General features: G+C 56.3%; 1 protein-coding gene across 1 annotated transcript; it reads left to right on the forward strand.

The window, feature by feature from the left end:
- The first annotated feature begins 1169 nt into the window (after positions 1-1169).
- On the forward strand, positions 1170-18724 carry PTTG1IP (PTTG1 interacting protein). Its single transcript, XM_061193833.1, has 6 exons — positions 1170-1382; positions 8188-8240; positions 10063-10171; positions 13798-13972; positions 14783-14829; positions 16931-18724. Exons 1-6 carry the CDS (start codon positions 1283-1285, stop codon positions 16975-16977), a joined length of 531 nt encoding a protein of 176 aa, XP_061049816.1. The 5' UTR covers positions 1170-1282; the 3' UTR covers positions 16978-18724.
- Positions 18725-19057: the final 333 nt, after the last annotated feature.

The following is a 19057-nucleotide window of genomic DNA, read 5'->3' on the forward strand; positions in this document are numbered from 1 at the left end:
GGTCATGGAGGTAGGAACTGGCGGGGTTGGGACGCCAGCCTCACAGTTCTGATGCGCTGTTTTCCTGGCCCTATGACCTTCCGCAGGCACCCTGCTGGGCCCAGTTTTCCACATCTGGCAGCGGGGCAGGATGAGGTCACGTTGCCTTTGGCCCCTGCACATCGTAGAGGCACAAATACACTGCAACCAACTGTGTCCTCCTGTCCGAGAAAAGTCTTTCCACACTGACCCTGGGGGTTGAGGGCCAGTTACATTCCAGCCAGTTGGGGCCGTCTCAGGGAGAGCAAGTATGGAAGATTTTAAAGGTCACCCCGCTGAATCCCAGCACACTGAGAGGGAGGGATGCTCTGATCAGTCTGCACCACACCTACCTCGCCGGGGCCAGCTAGATTCCGTATTAGACTGAAAAGCCCACTGCCCGGATTTCACCGCAGGCCTCAGAGTTGAGGTAGGTGTGGAACAGCAGTGGAACACGACCCAGTAAGTGACGTTGGGGCCCTGAATTAGGTCAAAGATGGCAGACACCTCCCCCGTGACGGACGGCCCACCCCTGATCCCAGCACTGCTGCTACTGGGAAGGTGGTCTTACCAGGCTGGTCCAGGAAGCCACAAGCCAGTGACCCCAAGAAGCTTAGGAGATGGATCCCTGACTTCCCTATACAATAACCAAAGCCCCACTGTACTCTGGCTATGGAAACACAATCTTAAAAAGAAAGCAACTGGACTCTCGCAGTATATGTTTTTATCATTCCATGACGCCGTCCGGGGCCGGGGTCCAACAGACCTCCCAGGAGCCGGCCGCCGCCCGCCCGCTCCCGCCCCGCGGCCCGAGCCCGGACTCGGGGGAGGTGAGCCCCGACTCCGGGGAGGTGACCTCCGGGGCGGGGGTCAGGGCCCAGCGTGCTGGCTCTGTGAAGCCGGCGAGACCAACCCAGAAACCAAGACCTCCCCTCCACTCCCTGAGCGCTCCTCCACCCCTTTAAGGTCAAGGTCGCGTAGCGCCCCTCCCAGCCGCGCAAGCGCACTGAGCCTCAACGGCCCCCCCTCCCCGCAGCCCGCCGCCCTCCCGCCGCGCAGGCGCTCTGATCCGCGCGCCGGGAGGCGGGACCGCAAGCGGCGAGGGGCGGGGCCCCGGGCGGGGCCCCTGTTGCGCACTGGCCAGTCCACCGCCCCTCCCGCCTCCGGCGCGCAGCCCTTCCGGGCAGAGGCGCCTGGCCGAGGTCCGAGGTGCGGCGCGTCCGGCAGACGAGGACGACGACTGAGCAGCGGGGCCGCAGCAGCCATGGCGTCCGGCAGGGTCCGCGGGCCGACGCCGCGCTGGGGACGGGCCCTCGGCGGCGCCGCGCTGTTCCTGCTGCTCCTCCCGGCGGCCGCCGCGCAGGGTGAGGGCAGCCGGCGGGCTCGGGGGCGGGGGTGCGGGGGGGTGCGGGGCGGGGGCGCGGCGGAGGGGGAGGGCGGGGGGGCGCGGTGTCGGGGTCAAGGGGGGCGGAGGGCCGGGGGTCGCAGCCGCTCTGGGTCGGTGCTCCGGGCCTGCGCGGTCTGCGGCCGGGGGGCCACCCGAGTGTCGGCCCGCGGCCTGGGGCGGCGGGGCTCGGGGACGGCGGCGGGCCGGCCCTTTGTCCTGGCTCAGCATGCGGGGTGGTCCGGGACCGCGGCGTCGGCCTGGCCGAGCGCAGCGGCTCCACGACCCTCGGAAAGAGGCGTCTCGGGTGTGGACTCGGGGTCGAAAGCAGAGCTGGGGAGCTCGCTTGTCCCACAGCGGGTCGGCGGCCGGAGTCCAGGGGCCGGGCCCTTGTGCGGGCGCGGCTGGTATGTTGGGGGCCCTGCTCGCTTCGAGGAGGCCTGTATGCGGCCCCTACACCCTCCACCGTGCGGAGTAGGCTCCTCCGAGGAGCTCCAGGGATAGCGGCCGGTGCTTGGGCTGAGCCCGCCCTGCCGCTGGTTCCTGGGCTCTCCAGGCCCGCGCTGCGTGGTCAGGTGGGCGGCCTTGCTAGGCGATCCCCCCTGTTCTCAGTAAGTAACTACCTGTGCCAGGTGCCGGGCCCACGGTGGTGACCGGCACGTGGAGGCGACGAGTTCCTGGGGTGCCTGACCAGGAAACGGCAGTTAGAGTTTGGGGGGGGCGGTGAGGGGAGTGCATGACCTAAGGGCCCAGCAGTTCCAGAAGCGCTGGTGCTGGAGGGTGGCTTCCTGTAGGTGGTCTGCAGGCTGCTGGGAATCTTGGGAGCGTTCGGTCTGGCTGCTGTGTGTGGCATCCCCGCATGGTCACTAGTGTGGGAATCGAGCCTCGGGCCGGTGGCCTCAGCGACCTGGGTCAGCCTGAGGGGCCGGGGGTTTTCTCAGCGCCAGTCAGCTGCGGCTTCGTCATCTTCTGTTTAGCACAGCAAAGCACCTTTCCTCTTTGTGACCTCATGGGGTGTCGGTTCCAGGGCAGGACTGCTTGAGTTTTTTCTGATTGCCTTCTGAGCGTACTTGTGTGTACGTTTGTGATATTATTAGTTAACGCAGCAGTCGAGTGGCACAGAATAGGGAACTTTCGGTCCAGATGGATTGTTCAGCACAAATGTGGTGTGAGTGCTTTTTTACCAAACTGGGTGGCTGAGAGCCAAGAGTCCTCAGTCACCAGAGAACCTCTCCTTGGTGGCCGCCGGGTGTGTATTGTTAGAGTGGGTGTGTCAGGAAACGCCCCAGGTGTGTTTGACTGCCAGCTTTTCACCCCTCCCTAGCCCTGGACTTAAGGGCAGAGACCCCTGTGGGCTGAGTGGGCATGTCCTGTGACAGTTTGGGAGTGAAACTGGACTCTCACCCTAGTATTTCGGGAGAAAGGTGGCTCTTCTTCTAGCTGCACTGAGCCTGGGCTTGCTGTGAGCTTTTACCGTTTGTCATGCTATAGGAACGTGACTACACTGTTTAAGAGACTTTTTCTCGCAAGGATGCTGTGTGTATTAGGAAAAATTACTCTAGAGAAATCGAACCAACAGGATATACGTAGCTATCGAGAAAGAGTTATTATGAGGGACTGGATCATGTGACCGAGGGGCCGAGGAGCCCCACGAGCTGCCGTCTGCTTTCCCGGAGAGCTGGCGTGTAGTCCAGGCCACACCTCAAGGCCAGGCAGCGGGAGCCAGGGGGATACGGCCCAGTCTAAGGCTGAAGGCCCAAGGGCAGGGGGAGGGGGACATCTCAGCTCTCACACGAAGAGCAGACTCTCCTTCCTTGCCTTTCTGTTCTGTTCGGGCCCTCGTTTGGTTAGGTGATGCCCACCCACCTTGGAGAGGGCCAGGTGCTTTCATCCGTCCACCAACTCATGCTCGTCTCTTCTGGAAACACCCTCACGGACACTACCAGAAACAGTGTTTTGGGAATTCCCTGGCAGTCCAGTGGTTAGGACTCTGCACTTTCATTGCCGGGGGCTCAGGTTCCGTCCCTGGTTGGGGAACTAAGATCCTGCAAGCTGCGCTGCAAGGCCACCAAAAAAAAAAAAAAAAAAAGAAAAGAAAAAAAAATCTTAAAAAAAGAAAGAAAGAAACAAAGTATTTTACCAGCTCTCTGGGCATCCCTTAGCCCAGTCAAGTTGACAGATAACCATCACAGGTGTGTGAATTCAGAGACCATCATACCAGTCCAAACCCAGCCATGTCTAACGTCTGTCTTCTCTACTGTGCGCTTGGGTGGGGGGAGACGTTAGGGACCGACAAGGTGTTGAAGACCTTCAGAGGGAAGTTCATTGAATTAAAGAAGTTTCATGGGCTTTGGACCCCACTTTAATTGTGTGTGGGGTCAGACTCCACCCCAGAGTTTCATCTTTCCATCTAGAGGGAAGGCAGCCCCTAAAGGGACCTTAGTCTTGTCCTAAACAGAGGGATCCAGAGGAGCTGGTGGTGGCCAGGGTAGCTGGGGGCGGGGGCTCCTTACAGCGGTCCTGCTGCTGAGAACTGGGGCTTCCAGGCAGGTTTCGGGGCATTGGGTGTGTGCGTGGGTCCGAGCCTTTGCCCTCTGCCCTCCTCACTCCCCCTTTTCTGCTGAGGCGGTAGGACAGCCAGGACTTTTTGTCTAGATGAACGTTCTGCCTCGTTTCTCCCATGAAATTGACAGCGCAGGCACTCTCTGTGCCCTGTCACCATGCGGCATGGCCATAGTGCCCGGTTCTGGGGCTTTTCCGCTGCTGACGGCACTGCCGAATGCAGCCCTCTGGCCTGGTGTGTTCCACGGTAAATATACTTAACTCAGTTCCTTGTTTTTTAAAAACATACCTCTTTACACGCACTAGTGTGTGTCCTTTTGTGCTTAAGCAGTGACTCACCCGAAACTTTAGGAAAGAACTCAAATGTATCATGGGTTAGTGTGTCCTGAGAACCTTTTTTTTTTTAAACTTAGTTTCCCAAGAGCATGAGACTTAAGGTTCTCTAGTCACTGGTAAGGAGAGTGCAAGCTGAAGAGTCCCGGCCACGGGCCTTCCGAAGTCAGAACAGTGACATTCAGCGTTAGACCTCGGAAACTCAGGCCAGATGTTTACATGTCTCTGGCTTTCAGCACAGAGTTTTCTGTTTCCGGGATGAGATAAGATCCAGTGAGTGACTGCTGACGCCCAGTCTCTGAAGCAGCTGCAAATGGTTAACGTATTTCCCTGTCTTACTGCGCAAAACACCCTGGTGTTTTCAAGGGCGAGGAGGGAACGACCTTCTCTCGGCTCTGAACTGACTTTGGGAGGGCTGTTTAACATTGGCGTTTCTGGGTTGAGAACCTGCCCGGTTCCGGGTCATGCTGGGAGCAGGAGGAGGGCGAGGCCGTCTTCTTGGCCCTTCCCCTCCCGGGCCTCTCTGTTGACTCATCTGGCCTGTGACCCAGAGACCCCAGGGTGGACGGGTTTATGGTGTGTATCTTGGAGCCGAGGTCTGTTAGTTCACGCAAGACCAGTTATCACACAGACTTTTAAATTGGAGACGCCTGAGAAAAAATTCCCACGCTTTATCACCTGCTCCCTGGGGCCTCTCTTAACAGTGCTTCAGAAGGACTCGAGAGGGGGTGTGGTAGGCGTCGTGCAGGTCCCCACCATACCTCCCTGCCCAACGCTTTAGCAGAAAAAGTTGAAGGAGTAAATGGTACAGTGAACTCCTGAGTCCCTTTCTGTTCTTACAGCCTTTGCCGTATTTGCTTTACTGCTCCTTGTCTGTATCTGCTTGTTTCTGTTTCTTTTGGCCGTGCCTGGCGGCTTGTGGGATCTTCGTTCCCTGACCAGGGATTGAACCCGGGCCACCGCAGTGAAAGCGCTGAGTCTTAACCAGTGGACCACCAGGGAAGTCGCTGCCTGTTACTGTTGTCACCAAACCGTTTGAGAGCAAGTTGTGATGTGGCCATTTACCCTAAATTCGCCAGGGTGTATCTCCTAAGAAGGACGTAGCCAGAACGTGACGGTCAAGTCTGCACAGTGGCCGTTGGTACGATCCCGGACCCTTGATTTAACACACGACTGTGCACACAGATCGCCAGCTACCTCGATAGCGTCCTCGGCCCTCTGACCCCGGGCCGGCGTGTTGCCTTTAGGTGTCGTGTCTCTCAGCCTCTGTTCCCCTGGGGGAGCCCCTCAGCCTGTCCTTGTGCTCAGGGGCCCCTTCGTGGGCCTGCCTGGTTTCCTCTGGTTTGATTCGGGTGCATTTGGGGAGGGTTCAGCCGCTGGGTGACTGTCCTTCCTGCGCCCCTCAGAGGCACCTGCTGTCACTTTGTGCCGCTGTCTTGTCACAGGTTGTCTTGGTGATATCTCCAATCACTTTTCAGGTGCCATTTTCTATTCACAAGTATAATTAAACCGGGGCGGGGGGTGCTCTGAGACCGTACATAACATCTTGTCCCTCCGCAAACGGCGCAGTGGTCTTGGCGCCCCTGTTTACTGCGACGGAGACTCTTGGCTAGTTGTCCTTCTCTGTGTTTATTCTGTGTCCGTGTGAAATCATGGGCGTTCAGGAGGTGAGAGTCCATTACTGTCATTCACTCTGATGTTAAGTTGTGCCACTTTGGCAAGGAGGACCCCCTCCACGCTGGCTTCTGGGTCCTTGTGCCACTTTCTGGCTCAGCAAGCTGTCCAAGGCTGGTGTTGTCCTTTCTCTGCCCCGGTTCTGGCATTGTTGTTCTGCCCGTTTCCTTTTAGTGGGGACAGTGGCTGGAGACCAAAGGCCTGGCAACATGTGTGCCGTCCTCTCTCAGCCCCTTGGTGGACAGAACTAGGAATCCGGCTTGTGAGTGAAACCGTCCTCGGGGCTGTTCCCTCCTGCCGGTGCACAGGTCCCCGGGGCCCCTCTCGGCAGTGCTCTGAGAAGTGGAGGTATTTCGGGGACCGCCAACTGGCTCTGCCTTCCTGGGGCCGAGGGAGTAAAGCAGTTTAGGATCAGCTTGAACACAAAACAAGCAGCACGCCACTAGAGGCTCTGAGGAGGGTACTAGTTAATAACGACTGCCGTAGAATGGTATGTTGTGACAGAATGAGCTTTCATTTCAGATAAAATAGGATTTTGGTTTTTAAAAATGGAACGTAGAAGACTGTTGAAGAGAAGAACTCTCCAACTCTTTCAAAGTAGCAGTTTACTGTATGGGTCCTGCTTAGCAAACATGAATACAATCGTAACTTAAAGCTAAAGCTCTTTTCCCGTACATTTTATTAGGAAAGTCTTGGAAAGTAGAGGGAAGTTGAGAGACCTGGGCAGTGAGCACCCCTCTGCCCACCACCAGGTCTGTCACATTTTGAAGTTACAGACGTGCACGCCCCCCCCCCCCCCCGCCAGCTGGAGGAGCCCCCAGCTCCTCCCCGTGCACGTCATCACCGAGAGCTCAACGTTTGTCTCCTTCTTTTGAGATCAAGTTTACATACGGTGAAATGCAGGAATCCTACACGCGCCATCCAGCGACTTATACCTGTGAGACCCTGACCTCCTACAAGCCTCAGAACAGGCCTCTCCAGGAGGTTGGGGCCCCACCCAGCCCATCCTCACCCCCCCCCACCGCCCCCGAAGATGAGTCTCACCCATCCCCGAGCCCTGCGCTGCGGGCCTTTGCGGGAGGCTTCCCCCAGCCCAGGTCATTTGTAGAGTCATCATGTGTGGCGTAGACGGCGCACTTCTTTTTAGGGCTGAAGAGTGTCCCACTGTAGGACTGGGCCAGTTTCCCTGTCCATTCTCCAGCGACCTCTGTCCCCTTGCCCCCTGGGTGCAGCGTGTTAGGAGGAGGTGGTCCCGGGGAGGGTCGCGTCCTCCATCCAGGCAGGAGGAGCAGGCCGCACAGAGGCCCCGGCCAGGGAGCCAGCTGGCAGCTCTCAGGACCAGTGGGGAGGCCGAGGGGCGTGCGGGGCGCCTGGACATCTGGGCCGCTTTCAGCTCTCGGCTGTTCCTGTACGTAAAGTTGCCATCAGCCCCCCTGTGCAGGTGTCCCTGTGCACGTGTGTTCTGATTTGTCTTGGGTACGAGACCGAGAGTGGAATTGCCAGGTCTCGGAGGAGCACGTGTTTGTTTTCGAGCCGCTGAGCCCCACGTTAGCGTCGTCAGTCTTTGTAATGCAGCCGTTCCGGTGGGGGTGAAGTGGGGCCTGACTGCGATTCTCACGTGCCTTTCCTGCTGGCTGATGGGGTGTGCTCAGGCCTCTTCCAAGCGTGTGCGTGTCTTAAGGGGCGGCGTGGGGTGGAGAGCGGCTGCTTGATGGTGGATTGGAATCCTTTATTCGTACACCAGCTCTTCACTTCTGCTTAGCTTGCGTCCCAGAGCTGTCAGCTGCCCGGGGTTTGAGCCCTTCCCGTAGCACCTGCGCAGTGAAGAGTGCCCGGGGGTGCAGGGGCTGCTCCGCAGGGTTGGGACCGGCGAGGGGGCCGCGGCCCGGCTTGAGTCTGGCCCGGCATCGCTGTGGCCTCTGGTTCCAGGGTGTCTGCTGACGAGCCGGTCAGTGGTGTGCGACCATGCAGGTGAGAGGCAGGCGGCCAGCCTTGCTGGGCGGCACCGTCTCCTCTCCCAGGAGACCCCTGGGGTCAGGACCACATGTGTGCTGCTTGCGTGTCCTCCCAGGGCCCTGCTGGTAGAGGCTCAGTCTGTGCCTTGAAGGCTTGGCGCGGGAGGGGCCGTCCGTCTCGGGTTCTGAGCGTCACTTGCCCTCCCCCTCCCCACATCGATGCCGCAGGATTCTCAGTGATGTTTGTTCTTTCCCCTGCAGGTTGTTCTCAGAACACAAACAGAACCTGTGAAGAGTGCCTGAAAAACGTCTCTGTAAGTAGCACAGGGTCAGCACGTGATCCAGAAGCAGACCCGCTGTCTCTGACTCCAGGGCCGCTTGTGTGTGTTCAGGGTTCTGTGGTCTGGGGTTTGTGGAGGTATTTTTCATGATGGCTCTTAACAGCCTTTCTCAGGCGTATTAAACCGTCTCGTGAAAGCTGCACACACCACTTGAGTGTTGTTCACATGCTACTTCGACTCCTGAAATAAAACACGTAAGTTTCACACAGCCCGGAACTTGTGTGAGCTCCCGGGGCCTGCAGGCGTGAGCAGAGGTGCCCGGCAGCAGGGTGGGGGCCGGGGAGGCGGGAGCACGTTTAGCCCCTCATCTGCGACTGTTGACCTGTGCCCAGGGCTTTCCCGCGGGGCTCACTCCACCTTGGAGGCCTCTCGTCTTACAGACGGGCCCCGAGACGCGGCGGGTGTGCTCGGAGCCCTCCCGGCCCCCCGCCGGGCTCACGCAGTGCTGAGGGGGCCGCGAGCTGGAGTGCCCGTGCTCTCCCTCGTTGTGTGGGGTTGGGGGGTGCCCAGACCACAGCTGGGTGCACACCTCCTCTGAAGGCCTGACCCCCACTCTGAACCCAGACAGGTGAGGTCAGAAGTGCAGAGGAAAGCCAGGGCTAGGGTAGACCCCGCCGCGTGTGAATTCTTAAAGCACACGGGCTTCCGGAAGGATCTGCTGGCGCCCCTGCGTTCACCACGTGCGTGTACCTCATTAATCTAAAAAACAAGAGTGACAAACAGCCACGACACCACCACAAAGAGAACTTATCCTCCTAGTGAGCTCATACGGCTTTCGGTAAAACTGTCATGTAAAAATGGAAAATTAGGTGTTTAAAACTTGAGCTGTTTGAAAATGGTGGATTTCCCAGAAATTGTTAAGCCAGGAAAGAACCACTGGAGTGGAAGATATTCTGAAACGGCCAAAATGAAGAGGGCCTCCCTGCTGTTTGTCATTTTGAACACAAGACACCGAAGTGGACACTGTGTCAGTGGCCCTGGGGCCCCAGGTTTCACTAAAACATTTTTTTGTAATAGATTTTCGCCCTAACTTGGGACCAAAACATACCATGATTTTCCATCCTGTTAAAACCTCAAAGAAAAAAACTTAGTAAAATCTTTACCTTCAAGCTTGAAAATATTCTGAATGCCCTGACCTGGGCGGGTTGTGAGGTTGACCCAAAGCTCACATCTGTGCCAGTGCCTGCCCGGCTCTGGGCCCCTCGGCTGGTGTGCTGGCCAGGTCTCTGCCGTGCGTTCCAGGGACTCAGGCACACCTGCCAGGTTTTCTCCAGCTCTGCGGTTCTGGACAGATGCCCATGTGCTTTAGTTGCATCCTCTTTAAGACAGCCAGCAATAAGACAGACCTCTCGGTCCAGTCCTAGAGATCAAATTAGGATCTTTACAGGGTGATAACCATGGGTGGCCACCACCCCAACCATGCCCGGCTCGGTCCCTCCTGCAGGGGGACGTGGAGAAGGGCACAAAGGCCTGCCTTCCTGCAGGCGGCTGACGCCTGGGTGCTCTGGGCGTTAGAAGGTGGTGCCTCGGAAGGGAGGGGAGCATCCAGGCGGGAAGAGCAGGCCATGCAGAGGCCCCGGGCGGGGATCAGCAAGGAGGCCGCGAGGCAGGCAGGGCGCCTGGTGGAAGAGGTTTGAGTGAGGAGGGCCTTGGTGGGTTGGCGGCGTCAAGCCAGTGTTGGGAAGGGGGCCGAGGGGGAACAGCAGTGTGGCTGGCGGGGCTGGTGCAGGTCGGACCCTGGCCCGTCTGCCCTTCAGCGTTTACGCGTCTGATGCCCTGTCATCGCCTCTTGCAGTGTCTTTGGTGCAACACTGACAAGGCGTGCTTGGACTACCCGGTGACCAAAATCTTGCCGCCCAGCTCTCTCTGCAAGCTGAGCTCTGCGCGTTGGGGTGTGTGCTGGGGTAAGTCGCTGTTCTCATTGGCTTCTTGCAAAACCAGGGCCGTTTTGAAAATTCTGGTTGTGCTCAGTTACTGTAAGCTGCCAGAAGTGGGGAGGTGGGGAGGCTGGTGTGAGCCGTGGCGTCTGGGAAAGTGGCCGGCCCGGGTCTGGAGGCTGCCCTGAAGGCCACGGCCTTGGCTCTGCTCCGCAGGCATCTCCCCACGTCCCGGGGCCACGCGGGTGGCGTGTCAGCACCTGTCTCAGTGGTGCTCTTTCTCCAAGGGAAGTGAGCCCTAGGGGAGACCCAGGTTGTTTGCTAGGTGGCCTTTTAAGTTGGTTTGTGGTGTGTGTTGCCACATGGAACTCATTTTTATGAGTTGGGCTTATTAATCCTTTCCTTTATGGCTTCAGGTTTGGGGCCATCGAGAGGCCGCCTGGCTACAGGTCATAGGAGCCAGTGCTCTCGCAGAGAATTGCGATGATCTGTTTTATCTGTCTTTTTTCTAATTGATTTCCATCTCAGAATCTGTCAGCCTCCATCTGAAATGACTCACTTCTGATTTCACCAGCTGAAACCCAGGGAACCCAGAAGTTTGTGTCTGTGGGAGTGTGTGTATATGGGTGCGTGTACATGTGCAGACACACCCGTCACGTCCTCCCAGCTGGCCGTTCCCTCTGCTGCCCTCACTCCAAAAAGGCTCCTTGGGCCACACGGCCGTCTGCTTCCATGTTAGCGGCTGCCTCCTCCGTGGAACCTTCCCTCCCCGTCTGTTCCGCACAGACGGCTCCCGCACCAGGGAACCAACCATCCGCATATGGGGCCTTAACTGTTAAAATGCTTTTAAACTGAAGCATGACTCTAACACAGTGCACACGTGAGCCCTCGCTCCCTGTCTCCGGGCCCTAGACTCCAGAGGACACGCACACGTACACACGTGCAAGTACAGACACATGCGTGCACACATGCATGTACACTTGTGCATATACAAATGCCCGTGTACTCAGTGAATTTTCACGTGAGTCTGCAGGTTATCGCCACTCAGCAAAACACACAGGCCACGCCCGGTGCTCGCCTGTCCCTCAGGACACCGTGGGCGACTGCTGCGGTGCACCGATGGACACCAGGCTGTGTGCGGCTGCCGTGTGCTCCCGCGTGGGCTGGACACAGACGCCCACCCGCCCTGGGCGTGCGCTTAGCAGCAGACTGCTGAGTGGTACCCCTTTCCTGTCTAGCCTTAGTCGGTCGGCCACACGTTTCTCAAGAGTGGCTGCCCCAGTTGATGCTGCTCCAGGCAGCATGGGGGCACACGGGCTCACGGGGGGTGAGCAGGGGCGCGGGAGGGCAGGCTTTGTAGTAACGGGAGGGTGCAGTGCCCCCGGTTCCTGAGAGAAGGTGCGTTGGCCTTGTCGGGTTTATTCCTCGGGCCTGCAGGGAGCTGGGACCTCATCCACGGGAGCCGAGCGGGTGGGGCCTTGCGGTCAGGCCACTGGAGACCCTCTTGGTCCACCCCGTCAGGGCAGCACCTCACACTAACTCAGCCCTGTGCCACAGGTGCTTTTATTCTTACAAGTAACTGTAGAATCATCTTAACCAGTTCTAGGCAAAATTGTTTTGGGGTTGTGATTGTAATGACCTTAAATATATATGTTCAGGGGACTTCCATGGTGGTTCAGTGGTTAAGACTCTGCACTTCTACTGCAGGGGACCTGGGTTCGATCCCTGGTCGGGGAACTAAGATCCCGCATACTGCACAGCTCAGCCAATAAACAAACAAAAATACACACACACACACACACACACACACACACACACACGTTCAGTTGGAGAACAGCAAGATCTTTACCGTTTGAACCCCCGTCTGGGAACGGGTGTCTCTCTCCGTTCAGGTCTAGTACGTCCTAGAGTAGATTTCTCGGAAAGAAGCCCATAGTTTTGTTTCCCATCATGGTGGGATTTCTGTTTCTGTTTTATAATGGTTTAGCTGCTAATCAGAAAAGCTCTTTTGGGGGTAGGTGTATTTTAGAGCCAGCTGTTTTATTGGTCTCACGGGGTTTCGTTTTTTTTGGTTTTTTAAAATTTTTATTTTATTTATTTATTTTGGTGGCACCAGGTCTTAGTTGTGGCAGACGGGCTCCTTAGTTGTGGCACGTGGGCTCCTTAGTTGTGGCTCACAGGCTCCGTAGTTGTGGCATGCAGACTCTTAGTTGCAGCATGTGGGATCTAGTTCCCTGACCAGGAATCAAACCCACGTCCCCTGCATTGGGAGGTGGATTCTTAACCACTGCGCCACCAGGAAAGTCCCTCGCCGGTTTTTAAAGTTGATTGTTCTCGGGACTTCCCTGGTGGCACAGTGGTTAAGAATCCACCTGCCAACACAGGGGACACGGGTTCAATCCCTGGTCCGGCAAGATCCCACATGCAGCGGAGCAACTAACCCTATGCACCACAACTACTGAGGCTGTGCTCTAGGGCCCTTGAGCCACAACTACTGAGCCTGTGCGCCACAACTACTGAAGCCCATGCGCCTAGAGCCCATGCTCCACAACAAGAGAAGCCACCACAATGAGAAGCCCGCGCGCCACAATGAAGAGTAGCCCCCGCTCGCCGCAACTAGAGAAAGTCCACGTGTAGCAACGAAGACCCAACACAGCCAAAAATAAATAAATAAAATAAATAAATTTATTTTAAAAAATAAATAAAAATAAAGTTGATTGTTCTCGAGTTCTCTAGTCAAAAAGTTACACCATCTGCCTGTGGGGGTCTCCTGTTACTACTGTATCTTGCAATTCTGGCACTTCCAGAACAGGTCAGAGGAGGAAAAACCACATGATTCAAAGCTCAGAAGGCAGAGCGAGTGCTGTCACACTGGCAGCCTGAGGGGGGCTGGGGGCACCGGGGCACTGGTGTCTCCCTCCCCTCCCCGACCCAAGGAAGAGCTCTCACCTTCCGGACCCCAGCCCACCCCCCCCCCCCAACCAAGAAACCAGTGGCACCAGAGCTTACGAGCTGTGTGCGGCAGGAGGCTGTCCTGTGAGGGTCGCACTGCTGTCCAGGGCGGGGCTGAGCTAACTGGAAGGTGTCAGCCTGTCCTGTGATGGGCTCTGGCTTGAATGGAGTGGAAAAGTACCGACTGACTGGCTGTAATTTGTAAATCCTCAAGAGAAGTTGGAAAGAATTGCAACGTGTTCCGAGTGCGTTTGGTCTGGACGGGAAGTCACCGTCACCGTCACCGTTCTGCAGCCCCCGGGCATTGGCCTGGGCCGCAGCTCCAGCTGGTGCTCTGCCCGCGCGGGCAGACTCTGTCCCGTTGGCAGCAGATGGGACGCTCTGGGCTTTGACTTGGATAATCACGGAAGCCGCGTCGGGCTTAGCATCCGATTCCGCGAGATTGAGTCAAGTGTCGTAGCAGCTGAGTGCACTGCGGAGCTTCTCTTTCTTCCTGGTTTTGTTAACTTTTCTCAGGTTGGAAACAGCCTTTCAGCATCAGGTGATGAGAAAAGCTATCTGTTGCTTCAGGTTGGTGGAAATGGTGACTAAGTCACAGCAGCAGGCTGAGGAAGGCGGGGGTGTCGTCGTCGTCCGTCCCCGCCCCCCCGGAGGGGGCGTGGCCTGAGCGGGGCCCTGACTCTGCGCCTTTGCGTTGGCAGTGAACTTCGAGGCCCTGATCATCGCGCTGTCGGTGCTGGGGGGCGCCCTGCTGCTGGGCGTCGCCTGCTGCTGCTGCTGCTGCTTCTGCGGGAAGCGGCGGAGCCGGCGGCCGGACAAGAGCGAGGAGCGGGCCGCTCGGGAGCGCGAGGAGCGCCGGGTCCGCCAGGAGGAGCGGTGAGGCCCCGCGACCGGGGGCGGTTACTCGGTCCCAGCTTTCTCCACGTGGAACAGTCAGGACCGTGTCGGGCGTCCGAGGGGGCTTCTCGGTGGTGGCGTGGAGGGTGGGAAGCCGCGTGGCAGGGACCTGGCCGGTGGCCGCCAGCCCGGGGTTCGGGGCCCGTCCGGTTCTGAGCCCGCAGGGGCTCAGCAGGAGGAAGGCTTCTGACTGGGGTCTCCCGTCTGTCCGAGCCCACACCGGGCCTCTTGTGTGACTAGTGCTCTGGTGACCGTGCGTCCCAGGTTCCGGAGCCCTTTGGCGTGCGCGCGGTCGGGCTGGGGGGCTTGTCAGCCCGCACCTGCTGAGGCCGAGGCTCCTGCGTGTTCCTAACCATCCTCAGAACCAAGCGTAAGATCTTTGCTGATTGGTTCGTTTTCATACGGAAAAAAACGTCCTCAATCACAGTACGGGGTATTGGGATTGCTTTTCTTGAAATGAAGGGGTCCGTGCTCAGCACCCTGCCCGTCCCGGTGGGAGCGTGGCCGTGGCCACGTCAGAGCCGCCACCACCCGGCTCTGGCTCCCGGAGCCCACAGGGAGTGAAAGGCACAGCTGTTGGAATTACACTGTGGGGACTTCCCTGGCGGTCCAATGGTTAGAGCTCTGCGCTTCCACTGCAGGGGGCCCGGCTTTGATCCCTGGTCGGGGAACTAAGATCCCGCGAGCCCCGCAGACACACACACACACACACACACACACACACACACACACACACACAAGAATTTTACACTGTAATTTGCTGCTGAACGAGATTTCTGTGTTTTCTAGGAGAGCAGAGATGAAGTCAAGACATGATGAAATCAGAAGGAAATATGGTGAGACTTGCCTGGCTCTCCATTTCCATTGGCAGGAGCTGGCCTGGCCGTCTTGGCCACGTCCAGCGCCCGGCGGGCTCTGCTGTAGGGTGTGGGCTGCACCGGGAGCGGCTTCTCGTAAGACGAGGCCCGCGAGTGTTTCTGCCTCTGCCGGCCTTCCTGGCACCTGTTTGCTGGTGAAGTGCTGTCGCCCTTTCCCACCTTGTGGTCTTGTTTGCCCTACGGTGGGGTGAGTCCCTTACCTGCGGGGCTTTGCCCGCCTTCTCCCTTGTGCTGGAGTTGCTCCTGGCCCGCCTCCTGACCGAGTCGGCAGTAGCCACACTGAGGCCTTGGACCGCTTGTTTCCCGGGAGCTGTGTCCTGGTTCTGTTCTGGGTTTTTGTTTGGTGAGGTTTTCGGTGGGGGGACTATTTTTTCGGTGTTTGAGAGCATTGAACCTGCTCCTGTGTTTAGCTGGCTCTGTACTGATTTTCAAACCACCGATATCATTGGTGTTTTCTGCTCCCTGGCACTTGGTTTCCAACGAAATTTGGAAATCATGGAAAGGAGCTTTCTGGCATCTGATTAACATTAATGTAAATAAAAGACAAGATGGTTGTGTGCTCGTGTGTGTGTACACACACACACACACACAACATAGCACAGATAGTGATGGGATCCTGGAGCTTTGGCATCTGATTAACATTAATGGAAATAAAAGACAGGATGGTTGTGTGCTCATGTGCGTGTACACACACACACACACACACAACATAGCACAGGTAGTGATGGGATCCTGGAGCTTTGGCATCTGATTAACATTAATGGAAATAAAAGACAGGATGGTTGTGTGCTCATGTGCGTGTACACACACACACACACACACACAACATAGCACAGGTAGTGATGGGATCCTGGAGCTTTGGCATCTGATTAACATTAATGGAAATAAAAGACAGGATGGTTGTGTGCTCGTGTGCGTGTACACACACACACACACACACAACACAGCACAGGTAGTGATGGGATCCTGGACCTTTGCTCTGCCGGGCCTGCATGAGGCCTTTTCTGGAACAGTCACGGATTCGCTGTGTTCCTATCTTGGAGCTGGTCAGTTGCCCTTTAATTGCACTGAAAGAATTATCTTGTGCCCTTTGTGTAAAGCCCTTTGAGTGGCCTGGACTTTGGAAGGAAGCCTCAGCTGTGGGGAACCTTCGAGCTCCTGGTGGGAGGGGGAGGGAGGTGCTTGGCCTTATTAACACCAAATGCACCGCAGACGAAACCATCTCTTGAGTTTAGAAGGCCTTTGGTTTCTTTATCACAAAGCAGTTTATGTCTGTTTTTCCCTCTAAACTAGAAGTAGAGCCAGGATCTGGGGGGTTTTTTGGGTTTTTTTTTTTCCCAACAGGGCCTTAACAAGACTGCTCGTATTTGGTATTTGGCACATGATAGTTTTTTACCCAAAACCAGCTGTGTGCTCCGCCCCACCGCCAGGCTGAGCGCTTCCCGGCCCAGGCTGAGCTCTTCCCCGCCCCAGGCTGAGCTCGCCCTGTTCCTCTGACAGAAGGGCATTCTCCCCTCTGCCCTTACCTTTCCCCATTGTCCCCCGCCCCCCAAAACCCTGTGTAAGTAGATGTGTTGCAGTGGCTCCGGATAGCTGCGTGTACAGACCAGATGTTTAAAGAGGGGAGAGGGTGTGGTTCCACGATGCAGAGAGAAAACTCCGAGTCTTTGGGTACTTAGCTCCTTCACAGTTAAACTGACGGTCACCTTCTTTGTGTGGCCTTAATTCTGAAAATTAATCAGCATTTATAAGAACATCTAAAGTAAGGTGGTTTGGTTTTGTTTTCTTCTGTATAATTTAGAGAGAATCAGCAAACAAGTCTTTATTTCTTAGGATCTGTGTTTCTTAGAAATACCGTTTCCAATAAATTCCACTTCAGTTTTAAAGTCACCTGTGGTGCGCCTTTCGCGAAAGGTTAAGGGTAGTGTTTGAGCCTGCTTAGCATACCCGTCTTCCTTTTGGCCTCAGTAAATCTTCATAGAAGACACCACGTGCTGCTTTCTGACCCTCGTTTCCTGTTGGCTGAGTGCATTTCTAATCAGGCCCGTTTTGTTTTCAGGTTTGTTTAGAGAAGAAAACCCATATGCTAGATTCGAGAACAACTGAGATGCACTTCGTGGCACGGCGAGCGGTCTCCACGCCTTTCCTCGGGATGTGGGTCAGCAGGGACCTGCTGCCCCGTCCGCCTCCGACCCTGGGGAGGGAAGCTGCCCTCCAGGCCCAGGCCTGGGAGCTTCTGTTCCCTCTTCTCTCATTTCTGTATTTAGTCACTTGAGACATTAAGACTGTCAGGGCTTTTCTGTTGTTCATCTGGGGAGGAAACTGCACATCCCAGGCCTCTGCTCCGTCTGCGAGCCAGTGCAGACCGTCTCCCTGCGTCCGGGCCTGCGCAGCTCCACGCGCAGGAAGTGGGGCGTCTGCAGTCCGTCTTGGGGCCACCCTCCAGCCCCTGTCATTTCCCCAGAAAAGCACAGACGACTTGCCGTTGACCTCGGGGTACAGGACGCAGTCGGACGAGGGTTTGCTTTCTGACCTTGACTGTACCGAATAGCATTGAGCGGTAGTTAAACTCACCTTACGTCTTTTTTTTTTTTTTTTTTTTTTTTAATAATTCTTGGATTTTATTCTCCCACCTAAAAGATTCCACCAAAAAGCTTTACTGTCAAAGTTCAGGCCACTTATGGGATGATTTTTTAGTGTGTCTCTTTACTGGAACATCAAGATATTTTTCCAATGAAAGTTTGAATTATAAAACCTCTCTGAAGGGCAGTAGTCGGTCAGGTGCTGGTGTGTGGATGGCAGGGGGGCGTGTCTAAGAGGCTTAGCCTGCCTCCTTTCCCGCCCCGTTGACCACAGGCCTCAGGCCCCAGGGGCGGAGTCTGCTGAATCAGACCTTCCCTGCCATCTGCGATGGTCACCTAGGGCTCGCAGGTGACCAGAGGTCCGCCCTCGGCAGGCAGTGGCCTGCACTGGCCAGGCTCCGCGGGGCCGCTGATGGGATCTCCACGCACGACAGATGCTGGCGGTTGTCCTGCTTGGCCGACAACCTGAGCTCCCGGCCTGCTCCTTTGTCTCGGCCGTGTTCTGGGAACTTCCTTCAGTGGCCGCACGTGGTGGTTCCTTTTCTTCCAGATCAAGATGCGTGACTGCAGTAAATGGTCTGAGCGCTTCCTGGCAGGGACAGCAGACCGTGGAGTCACCGTGAACAGCCTTTCTTAAATCTGAAAATAGTCCTAGTTGCCAAATTGCTTTGAATGTGAAAACCATTGAGCTTTGGGGAGGCGGGTGAACAAGCACATGAAGTGAGTGAGTTTGTGCGGACCCAGTGATCAAAGGACATGTCGTCAAACGGTTGCACGTGCCTTGTTAGCTACACAGATCTGTTTAACAATCCTACCTTTAAGTTTCACAAACAACCTTTAACAAACTCTTTAGTCTTATTTCTCTGGTTTCTTGGGCATTTGATAGCAGTGAAGTATTATGAAACATTCCTAAGTATTTTATAACAGTTTGCAAATTTTTACTTTCTACTGTTTGTTCATAAAAGAAACTTTGTGATAGACTTCAGTGAACTTTGTATTAACACGGTAGTTGGTGTGGATGTAAAATCACTCTCTTGACTTGAGGCTGCCGAGCTGAAAGCAGAGCCGGGTTGTTAGCGCGAGTTGTTAGAGCGGGCGCCGTCCTCCCACACAGCACGGGGCCCACCCCGGGAGCGTCACTGTAGCCATGAGCTTCTGAGATGGTACTAAGAGCAGCCAAAACTGTAACCTCAAGGAGACCATGAGCCTGAGTGCCTTAATCTTTAACCAGTTTCCAGCCAGCAGATTAATACACGCTTTTGTTGACTATGTTTTGCGTTCCTTGTGTTTCATTTCTGGGCGGTGTGGACGTGATTGCTTGGGGAGTGAGGACAGTGGGACTGTCCGGGTAAAGACGGGCTTCTGCACCCATCGGTGTGAATGAGCAGCCTCCCTCCTAACATGCGGCCGGCGGGGATCGGCCCCGCCGTGTGTCCCTGCTGCAGCGCTGGGATCGGGTACAGAGAGCTACAGGGGAAGCAGCTGTACCTTTGAGCTCGGAGTCCTTGGCTCTCCTGTTTGAAGCAAGTGACCAGCAACAGACATCTCCCACACTAAAGCCCAGGGGTTTTTTGAGCCCGTCTCCTTGCTGGGCCCTTCTCTGC

Source organism: Eubalaena glacialis, chromosome 6, assembly GCF_028564815.1.
Source record: "Eubalaena glacialis isolate mEubGla1 chromosome 6, mEubGla1.1.hap2.+ XY, whole genome shotgun sequence".
In the NCBI taxonomy this organism is placed as follows: Eukaryota; Metazoa; Chordata; class Mammalia; order Artiodactyla; family Balaenidae; genus Eubalaena; species Eubalaena glacialis.

Coding starts and splice junctions, on each gene's coding strand:
- PTTG1IP (XM_061193833.1), top strand. CDS start 1,283: ATGGCGTCCGGCAGGGTCCGCGGGCCGACGCCGCGCTGGGGACGGGCC. Junction 1,383..8,187: donor CCCGGCGGCCGCCGCGCAGG/GTGAGGGCAGCC, acceptor TTTCCCCTGCAG/GTTGTTCTCAGAACACAAAC. Junction 8,241..10,062: donor AGTGCCTGAAAAACGTCTCT/GTAAGTAGCACA, acceptor CGCCTCTTGCAG/TGTCTTTGGTGCAACACTGA.